This window comes from Lipotes vexillifer, unplaced genomic scaffold (assembly GCF_000442215.2).
Source record: "Lipotes vexillifer unplaced genomic scaffold, Lipotes_vexillifer_v1.1 scaffold466, whole genome shotgun sequence".
NCBI classification, from domain to species: domain Eukaryota; kingdom Metazoa; phylum Chordata; class Mammalia; order Artiodactyla; family Lipotidae; genus Lipotes; species Lipotes vexillifer.
The window spans coordinates 1,883,026-1,894,376 of record NW_006796103.1 but is presented as its reverse complement, the minus strand read 5'-3'; the positions used below and the strand labels follow the sequence as shown (position 1 = coordinate 1,894,376).

General features: G+C 37.3%; 1 protein-coding gene across 1 annotated transcript in view; it reads right to left on the bottom strand.

Moving 5' to 3' along the window:
* Positions 1–11,351, bottom strand: part of IARS1 (isoleucyl-tRNA synthetase 1) — an 82,057-nt gene that overhangs the window by 10,188 nt on the left and 60,518 nt on the right. Inside the window, exons 28-31 of the mRNA XM_007468179.1 lie at positions 10,363–10,458; positions 9,356–9,532; positions 8,446–8,551; positions 1,002–1,127 (exon numbers count right to left, since the gene is read on the bottom strand). Of these exons, the coding sequence (XP_007468241.1) occupies positions 1,002–1,127; positions 8,446–8,551; positions 9,356–9,532; positions 10,363–10,458 (505 nt within the window). The remainder of the gene's footprint in view (positions 1–1,001; positions 1,128–8,445; positions 8,552–9,355; positions 9,533–10,362; positions 10,459–11,351) is intronic.

Genomic DNA, 11,351 nt, shown 5'->3' with positions numbered 1-11,351 from the left:
GTTCAGCAGTTTTCCCTTTATTTATTGGCCATTTAGATTTCTTCTTTTAAGCTACTGATATTTAAAAGTTTCTGAAAATGAACATTCAGGTTTGTCAAGTGAGTGTATTAGTTTCCTTTGTCTGCTGTAAGAATCACAAACTGGGGAGGGAGGTGGGGTGGGGTGGGTGGGACGGCTTAAAACAACAGAAATTTATTGTCTCACAGTTTCTGTAGGTGAGAAGTCCAAAATCAAGGTGTCAGTAGGGCCATGCTCCCTCTGAAGCCTGTAAGGGAATCCTTCTTTTCTTCTTCCTAGCTTCTGGAGGTTCCCAACAATCTTTGGTGTTTCTTGGCTTGCAGGTTTGCCTAATTCCAATTTCTGCCTTTGTCACCACATAGCCTTCTCCCTGTTTATGTCTTCACATGGCCCTCTTCTTATAAGGACACCAGTCATACTGGAGTAGTGCCCACCCTACTCCAATATTACCTTAACTAATTATATCTGCCATGAACCTATTTCCAAAGAAGGTCACATTACATGGTACTGGGGGTAAACATAAGGACTTCAACCCATCTTGGGGTAGAGGTGGGGGATTCGGTGGTGATGTCACAATTCAACCCATGACAGTGGGAGGAAATGTACTTATAATTCTTCAAAATTTTATTTAGGCTTGTCTCATTGAGAATCTGGATTTAGCAAGACGCTGGATTTAGCAAGACGCAGACACTATGTTTAATAAAGTTAAAACACAACAGGGAAGTCTGTGAAGCCTAGAATGCATCACATGGCTAACAGTAAAGGGTAGGATTAGAACCTTCATCTCCTAGTAAGTCCAGTGTTCTTTCAGCCATATCACACAAAGAAAGCATAAAGAGACACTTGCAGGCAGGCACTACTGTAGAGGCTGGCCCTGACTCAGAGTCAGGAAAAAGGCAAAGGTTATGTTACCAAATTAAGATCCTTAATGATCAATCTCGTGTCAAAGGACATAGATGAATATCTTTTGACTTTCTACACACCTGTTTCACCATGGAAGACAGCCAGCTCTCTATTTTTTACACCAAAAACACTAGTAACAACACTCTTCAGCTTTAGAAGGTCCAACCTATTATCTCCTTTTGGATTTTCCAGAAGTAGTACTCCACCTAAAAAGCCAAAAATATAAGTGAAACTGAAGGAAAAAAAAAGTTAAATTTGAATAAAAAGTCAAGGGGAACACATCATTTGTATATTTTCTTTGGTAAATGTCTATTCACGTCTTTTCCCATTTTCTAGTTAGATCTAAAAGAAACTGTTGTGTTTTGAGACTCCTTCATATATTCTAGATACATCCTTTGTTGGATATGCAGTTTGCAAAGATCTTCTCCTAGTCTGTAGCTTGTTTTTTCATCCTTTTCACAGGATCTTTCACAAAGAATTTAAAATTTTGAAGAAGTTCAATTTATCAGTTTTTCTTTTTATGGATTGGACTTCTGGTATAAAGTCTTAAAAACTCTGCCTAATCCTGAATTCTAAAACTTTTGGTTTTTTCCTAAGTGTTTCATGTTTTTTTTTTTTAATAAATTTACTTATTTTATTTATTTCTGACTGTGTTGGGTCTTCGTTGCTGTGTGCGGGCTTCCTCTAGTTGCAGGAATGGGGGCTACTCTTCGTTGCGGTATGCAGGCTTCTCATTGAGGTGGTTTCTCTTGTTGCAGAGCACAGGCTCTAGGCGCGAGGGCTTCAGTAGTTGTGGTGCACGGGCTTAGCTGCTCTGCAGCATGTCGGATCTTCCCGGACCAGGGCTCGAACCCATGTCCCCTGCATTAGCAGGCAGATTCTTAACCACTGAGCCACCAGAGAAGCAAGTCTGTGATCCATTTTAAGTTAGTTTTTGTAGAAGGTGTAAGACTTAGGTCTAGGACATTTTTTTGCATGTGGATATCTAACTGCCTAGTACCATATAATGAAGACTACTCAATTAAGTGGCTTTTGCTCCTTTCTCAAAAATCATCTGGCCACATTTTGTGGTCTATTGTGAGTCTACTTCTGTATTCTGTATCTGTGACAATGATTTTTGTCTATTCAATGCTCATGCCACACAAGTCTTCAGATAAGTCTTGAAGTTGGGCAGGGTGATTTCTCCCACTATATTCTTATTTTTCAAAAGTGTTTTAACTATTTTATTTTTCTTCTCTTTCAAGAAAATTTGGCTATATCTACAACAAAATATTGCTGAGATTTGACAGGACTGAGTTAAACTTATATATTAACTGGGGGAGAACTGACATGTTTATTATATTGAATTTTCCAACCCAAGATTACGGCATGTCTCTCCATTTATTTACTTATTTAAACTTACTTATTTATTTATTTATTTATGGCCGCGTTGGGTCCTCGTTGCTGCACACAGGCTTTCTCTAGTTGCGGCGAGCGGGTGCTACTCTTCGTTGCAGTGCGTGGGCTTCTCATAGTGGTGGCTTCTCTTGTCGCGGAGCACGGGCTCTAGGCATGTGGGCTTCAGTAGTTGTGGCAGGTGGGCTCAGTAGTTGTGGCTCATGGGCTCTAGAGCGCAGGCTCAGTAGTTGTGGCGCATGGGTTTAGCTGCTCCGCGGCATGTGGGATCTTCCCAGACCAGGGCTCGAGCCTGTGTCCCCTGCAATGGCAGGCAGATTCTTAACCACTGCGCCACCAGGGAAGTCTCTCTCCATTTATTTTGATCTTTGATTTTTTCATCATTATTTTGTAGTTTCTGACATAAAACTCCTGTACCTGTTTTATTAGATTTATACTGAAGTATCTCTTTTTTGAGCAATTGTAAATGGTATTACATTTTAAATTCCATTCTCCATGTGTTCATTGCTAGAATATAAAAATTAATTTTTGTATGTTTATCTTATATCCTGTGAATTTGATGAAAACTTTTTCCTTTTTATAAGCAATATGATTTTTTTAAAAGTAATAGATTTTATTCAATTACTTTGGAAACAAACCCTCCCAATTAAAGCTTAAACCCAAATGGTATATAAAACTAGCCAAAATACTTTAAAATAATATAAAGATCATCTGTAGTTTTTTCCTCATAACATGAATGCTTTCAGTCAGACAGTAAATTATAAACCATATCACATCATGTTGATGCAGATGATAAATTGTGGTTGCATTTGAAATCAATCCTGGGAAAATAATCTTGTTGGAGTTGTGAGCTCTTCCTAGTTGTTTGGTCAGTTGGTTCAGAAAGAAGCAGTACTGAAGCCAGCAGATGGGGGAGCTAGGCCCTATCTGTTTTGTCACTGCTCATTCTGCTGACCTTCTGTGACTAAAACTGACAAAGAACGCTGGCCCTGTTGACATTTCTTATGCACATCCTCTGCTCCTGCGACTAATTCCTTCCACAGGATCACCTGTCTCCACCTAAGACAGGCAGAATGCTGGCAGTGATGGACCAGCTCACATGCCACACATCACTGAACTTGTGCAGCAGTGTAGAGGACTACGTATTGCCCGAGGTATCATCACAGGTCCAAATGGATACACAAACATCCTGGGAATAGCTGTTAACAGTGCTGGTGGGCAAAGCAAAGGAGGGGTCCCAGTATACATCTCAGTCTGTAGATTCCTTGCAATTTTCTTTGTAGACAATCATGTCACCTTCAAATAGAAAGAGTTTTATTGCTTCCCTTCTGATCTGCATGCCTTTTCTTTTCTTGCCTCATTCTCCTGGCAAGAACTTCTAATGCAATGCTGAGTAAGAGTAATGAGAACAGGTATCCTTGCCTTGGTTCTGATCTTACACAGAAGACACTCAATCTCTTCCAATTAAGTATAATGTTAACTATAGGTTTTATACAGATGCTCATTATCAAGTTGATGAAGTTCCTCTCCCTATTTTTCTGACAGTTTTTTTTTTATCATGAATGAACACTGAATTTTGTCAAATGCTTTTTCTAACTGGTATAGTCTTATAAGCTTTTAATCTGTTAATATGGTAGATTATACTGATTGGTTTTTGAACACTGAACCAGCCTTGTAACCATGGAATAAACCTCACCTGTCATGATACATAATTCTTTGTATATACTGCTATATTCAATTTCATGATTTTTTGTTAAGAATTGTACATTTATATGCATGAGAGATATTTGCAGTTTTCTTTTTTTGGTATTGTTTGTATCTGGTTTTGGTGTCAATACTTTATTATGGAATAAAGTGAGTTAGGGAGTATTCCTTCCTCTTCTATTTTCTGGAAGATCTGTGTAGAACTGGTGTTTATTCTTTTAAAGTCTGGTTGAATTCTCTAGCAAAACCATTTAGATCTGGAGATTTCTTGAGAGTTTCATTACTTTTTTAAAATTGCCATCTCTTTTACTTTTTTCCTCAGTTTCCCTTCCTCCCTTTCCCAAGACTTATGAACTTTGTTTTTCAAGTCCATGTTCTCGTATTTCATAATTCTATATGTTTATAAACAATGTGTGATGATGTATTTTTAAATTTTACATGAATGCTCGCTATTGTATATTTGTGAAACTTGCTTTTTTCATTGAAAATGTTTTTTAAATATAGAAAAATTTATACATAGAGATACATTTCATTACTTTTAACTGGTATGAGGAACCAACATTATGAATATGTCTATGTCCCTTTTTGATGGACATCTGTATTGTGCAACACCATCAGTGATGGCATTAAACTCAACTAGAAAATCAAATTTACAATCAAAGTTTCTAGGGAGTTTTTAAATTATGAGTTCAATCTCCTTAATAGCTATAGAGCTACTGAAATTATCTAATTCATATGAGTGAGTTGAGGCAGTTTGTGCTTTTTGAGAAACTGGTTCATTTCATCCAAGTTGTCAAATTTATGTGTAGAGAGTTATTCACAGTATTTACTTATCTTTTTGATTTCTGCAGTCTGTATTGATATCCTATTTTATTCTTTTTTCTTTTTTTTGATGTACAGTAAACTTTTACTATTTTATTCTTGATATTGGTAATTAGTGTTTTCTTTGGTTCTATGTCAGTCTCACTAGAGGTTTATTGATTTTATTAATTTTTTCAAAGAACCACATTTTTTGTTTTATTATCTTGTTCTCCTATTTTCAATTGCTTTGATTTCTGTTATTTTTATTTTCCTTCTTTCTCCTTACTTTCTTTTTTAGATTCTTGAGGTTGGAACTTAGATTATTGATCGAAACTTTCTTCTTTTCTAATGTTAGTCTTCAGAGGTACAAATTAGCTCTAATCCACATATTTTGATACTGTATTTTCCTTTTCATTGAGTTTTACGTATTTGTTTTTCCTTAACACTTTTCCCCTGATCATGGATTATTTAGAAGTATGTTTTTTAGCTTTCAAATGTGCTGAGATTTTGCTTTTACCTTTCTGTTATTGATTTATAGTTTGATTCCATTGTGGTCAGAGAACATACTCTATATGATTTCAACTCTTTAATGTGATGAGGTTTATTTTATGGCCTAGGCTATAATATACCTTGGTAAATGGGAACTTGAACAGTACGTGTAGTCTGCTGCTGTTAAGTGGGGTGTCCCATAAATACTGATTAGATTCTGATTTTCTGTCTAACTGTTCTCTCAAACTATAATTACGGATTTTTTTGTTCTCGTTCAAGGTCTAACAGTTTTTGTTTTATGTATTTAAGCAGCTCTGTTGTTAGGTACATATACATTTAGGATCATTATATTTTCCTTTGGTTTGACATTATATCACTAGTATCATTGGTAATTTTCTTTGCTATAAAGTGTACTCACTGAAATGGACACAGACACCCTGCTCTCTTTGAATAATGCTTGCATGGTATATCCTATTTTAGCCTTTTACTCTCAACCTACTTATTTTGTTATATTTAAGGACTTTCTTGTACACAGCAAAAAGCTGGATAATGTGTTTTTATCACTCTGCCAATCTCTATTAATTGATGTATTTACACCATTTACATTTAGCATAATTACTGATGTTAAATTTAAACCTTCCATTTTATTTTCTGCTTTGTATTTGTTCTACTTTCTTTTTCCATGCTTCCTGTAGGATACTTGAACATATTCTAGAATTCCATTTTTATTTGTTTAGTGTTTTTGTATGTATCTTTTAGTGTAGGCTTTTATAGTGGTTGCATTAGGTGGTACACTATATATACATAACCACTGGTGTTGACATTTTACCAGTCTGAGATAAGTGTAGAAATCTTAACTCCCTTTACATCCCTTTGCTCTTCCCTATTTATAACTATCTTGAATATTCCTTGCATATGCATTTAGAGGTTTTAGTTTTTGTTGCAACCATCAAACATAAATTTTAAAAATTCAAGAAGAAAAGTCTGTTGAATTTATCTATATTTTGACTCTTTCAATTTTTTTCCCCTCTGTTCTGATGTCCCTAGATTTCCTCTTTTATCATTTTCTGTTTTAAGAATTTCCTCTAGCTGTTCTTTTAGAGTAAGTCTTGCTAGTAACAAATTCTTTTAGTTTTCCTTCATTTGAGAATGTCTTGATTATCCCTTTACCTTGAAAGATATTTTTGCTTGATATAAAATTGTGGGTTGACAATACTCATCTTTTAGCATTTGAGAAATGTTGTCCTTTCATCTTCTGACCTCTACTGATTTCTGATGAGAAATCCAGTATGATTCAAATTGTTTTTCCCCTAGAAGTTAGGTATTACAACATCTCTGTCACTGCTTTCAAGATGTTTTCTTGGCCTTAAGTTTTCAGAAGTTTTACTATGTTACATGTCTGATGCGAATTCTTTTGGATTTATCCTGTATGGTGTTTTCTTAGCTTCTTGAATCTGTAGGTTTATGTGTTTTGCCAAATTTAGGAAGTTTTCAGACATTATTTCTTTGAACACTTTTTCAGTCCTGTCCTATCTTCTTTTCCTTCCAGAATGCAGTGACAAGAATATTAAACTTTTGTTATTATCCCACAGATCCTTCAGGCTCTGTTCATTTTTTTTAAGTATTTTTGTTTTTAACTCTGTTATTCAGAATGGGTAATTTCTATTGTTATTTCTTCCTGTTTATGGATTCTTTCCTATCTCTTCTATTCTGTTGTTGAGCCCATCCACCGAGTTTCTGTATTTTAATTATTGTATTTACCAGTTCTAATATTTTAATTCTATTCTTTGTATCTTTTACTTGTTTACTGAGGCTATTTTTCACTTGTTTCTATTGTATTTGTAATTGCTCTGTGAAGCATTTTTGTTATGGCTGCTTTACATTCTGTCAGATAATGTCAACGTTTCTGTCATCTTGGTGTTCCTATGTACTGATTGACTTTTTTCATTCAGTTTAAGATTTCCCAGTTCTTGGTATAATGAGTAATTTTCAGTTAAAACCTGGACATGTTAGGCATTACGAGACTCTGGTTCTTATTTACATCCTCTATTTTAGTTGACTTTGTTTGACATTACACTGGTGAGGGAAAGGGAATACTGCTTCATCACTGATTAGTGAGAGAAGTCCGGGTTCCCTATTTAGCTTGCATTGACACTGAGGTCAGGACTCCTTGTTACTTCTGGGGCGGGGGTGGTGGGGTGGTGGTGAGGGGTAAGGTGATGCAAGAAAGGAGTTCCTGCTCTCCTCTAGACCTCCACTAATACCTCCCCTGGCCACAAAGAGTAGGAATGCCTCCTTACTGCTCCCCATGTGGCCTTCACTGACATCTTGACAGGGTGGCGGGATATGTGGCCTCACTACTGCTGGGCAGTGGTAAGGGGAAGGGATGCCTTATTATTGCCTGATGGGGATAGAAGTTTAGGCTCTCCACGTGGTCTACAATGACACTACTGGGCAAAAGAGCTCGTTATCACCCAGGTAGGATGAAAGTCCCACCTCACTGCTTGGTCTTCTCTGACACCACCATGGCAGTGAGGGCTTGAGGATCCTCAGCCTGGGAAAGGTCTAGGCTCCCCACTTGGCTCTTGCTGGTGTGAATGGTAGTAGAGCCTAGTTTCCTCTGTCTTGTTTGGGTGGAGTAGAGCAGTTACTGTCTGGAAGTTTTTTTGTCTTGCTCGGTTGCCACTCTCCTGGTCCCACCTGCAAAAGAGCAGGATTTTGTTGTGGTATTTACGTCCATGCCCATTGGCATTTCCAGATTGCCAGCTTCTTCAGCTCCAAGCCTGGGATACATGAAGCAAAAAGAAAAACCACGGAACTCTCCACTGTTTTCTTACTTGTTCCCAAGATCCCTAGTTGGTCTGCCTTCTTCCCTCTACCATTAAGAGTCTTTTATGCTTGTTTTTATATATCACGTCTGGGGTGTTTAGCTGTACTTTGTGGGAGGAATAGGGAAAAGTATGTCTACTCCATCTTTCTAGAAGTGCTAGTTCAATCACTTACTTTTGTGGATTCATTTTGATGACAATTAGAAAGAAAAAGTTATCCAATTTTACCAATTCTCTTGTAATAGCCTTAAAAACATTCATAGGCTTAATTAAAAAATAAAATACAAACAATGGAGGTCACTCTTACCTTGCTCACTGCCATCTGTACAAATGTTAAGATTGACATATGCACAAGCAGGGCCAGGCATGGAAGATCCTCTGGTGAGTGTAATTTCCAGGTCTGACCCTTTTAACTAAGCACATGAGAATATGTGAGCAGCTACCTGTAGCATCTGACCACAGTGTCGAATAAGAGCTCTATACAATTCTGAGAGCATATTCAATCTCAACACTAAAACAGTGAAGAGCTACAATTTTCCCCCTCTTTTTTCCTTGTTCCTTAGAAAACATGCAAAATAGAAAATGAAACCATCTTGTAACTTGTGGCACTGAAAAGACAGTCACATTCAGGTCCTGCTTTTCTATTCCATTTGTCCCATACAAAGTAGAACAAGACAAGGAACATATGACTGAATAAATGACTAACTGATATAGAAAAGAATTTTTATCAGACATACTTCTGAATTATTGACCAATACCTTTCACGTCTTGGTCAGATTTTCAGAGTTACATCTAAAATGTATGAACAGGAAATGAAATTGTATTTCTATGTATAACCTACTACCATAAAAGTAAACTGCTTTTCAAGTCAATTGCTCTTTATGTTTAACAGTAAGCACCAGAATCCACAATACTGACTTTTATGGTTTTAGATAAAACAGCACCATACAGTCATCTAACCTGGCAATTCTTATGTATATCATAGTTACCTTCCCAAAGAGAACAGCTCTAATTTCCTTTTTTTTCTCTTCTGGACTCTACTCACTATTCTCCAGAGCAATACTTCAGGACTGAGTACTATACTAATTGCTACCGGGGGACAGAACATGGAGATATAACTACATAAACTTAACATAAAATCTAATCCTAAATCTCTTAAATCTCTTAAATCTCTTAAATCCTAAATCTCTTAAAGTTCAACAGAACTCAGAACTCACCTGCATTTTTTCTTGAATAAGGATTTCATCTGATGTAGGAACTGGATATGGTTTTAAAGGAGACTTTATGGTGGCAAATATGAACTCTGTGTGGCTTTTGATAACATTATTCAGATACTTTCCTTCAGATTTTGCTTTATAATAAACTGTTATTTCATCAGTTGGAACCAGATTGCACTGAAAGCACATAGAGAAAATTTAAAAGGGAAGCATATTTGTCAATTAAAATGTAAGGTGCTGTTAAACAGGGCTGATGATCCCACACTGAATCATTATGGAAGGGTACAGTATCCTGACCAATTCTCTGAAAAAAGGAGTGATCAAGTAACAACTCATAAAGCTCTGAACTGAGACAGAGATTACAAGTATCCCATTATCTGCTGGAGTGGCCACCTCAGATCCTGAACTACAGGTCTCAGAAACCTGGCCAGAGGAGGAGGACTTGTGGGAGCCCTCCTTGGGACAGAAGTTCCCTGGCTCTCTCACCCAGTAGGGGCAGGCAATATGTTCTGTGCACCTGTCCTGGCTCCCAACTTCTGAACTGAGGAAGAACCACCTCACTCTGTCCAGATCCAACAATCTCTCCCTGAGCTAGGAGTCCTTCCACACTGACTGCATCTCTGCTCTTCCTCAGAGACATTTGCTGTCAGCTCTGACAACCTTATGTGCCAGTCAGGAGGACTATCTATCCAGAAGATGGTTTTGTGGAAGCCGTAAAGAACTGAAAAAGGAGGACAAGGAGCACATGTTAGCTGAAAGCTTCTGATCAGAGAAACAAAAGAGCCACATCCAGCTTGGGAGTGAACAGGAGAGAAAGGAAGTGGCCTACCTCTCCTAACAGTACAATCTGAATGGACCACAGATCAGTGACTAATCATCATTAATGAATTACTATGGTTTATATTACCTGCCTCTCCTCTCCTCCCCCAAAACCAAAATAAATACCAAACAAAAAAACCAAAACAAAACTCCAAAACAGTAGCTTGTTCTTAATCTGACAAGCTGACCTTTTTTCGAAGTTTCTGGATACGATTGATGACTTCCCGAGCCACTCCTTCATCCACCATTGACTGGTCAGGGGTGACGTCTAAGAGAACCAAAGCCTGTAGGAATGAATGGTGTACACCATGACAATCAAATATAGAAAAACAGTTCTTTCAAACTCAGCAAAATGGTGTTTAAATTCTCAGAAGTCTATAACGCAGCACTATTTCGTCACACACCTGAGCCAAAGACAAAATTAACGTGGTTTCTTTATGTTTGGGTCCTCCTTTGTAAACAGCTATTCCTTCATCTCTGAAGAAAGGTGAGACTTCTCATTTTTCTTCTGTAGGTGCTGCTCACAGGAGATGTCCTGAGACTGACTTTCAAGAGAGTCTCTCATGTAACTCTGCTTTTTGTCTATCTAATGAATAACATCAACTCTTCTAATAAATAAAATCACCAATCATGAAGCTCTTACAGCAGCACGACTTTTCACAATGGATCCACCACAAACAAGTGGACTGAAGATCTCAAAGCCGCCATTTCTGTTGTTTTCTTTAACCATGACTCTATTCTTTGGTTTGTTGGTGTGATTCAAGACAGAATTTCTACAATGGGCCACCACAGTTTTTTATATGGTTTAGTTTAAATTGCCACCTTCTTGTCAACTTTAACTACTTTTTTATCTCATTGGTCATAAAGGCTGTCAATGATGATGTGATAATAATGACAGTGTCACTTCTATTATAGAGGGGAACATACGTATAAGTTAGGCATCATCCCCATTTATGTTTTTGCGGACACTCAATGAGAGAAGTTAACAAACTTGCTCCACTTCATGAAGGCACAGGAGGCAAACTGGAAATGGATAATGTGTCATGGCAGGGCAACCATGGCCCACAATACACAAATCATGTCAAGAAACTCAGAAGCATCACAGACAACACTTCCTTAAGTATAGACGACTTCAGGACTCTCTCATTTGGCTGTAATCAGAAAGGAACCCTCTCAC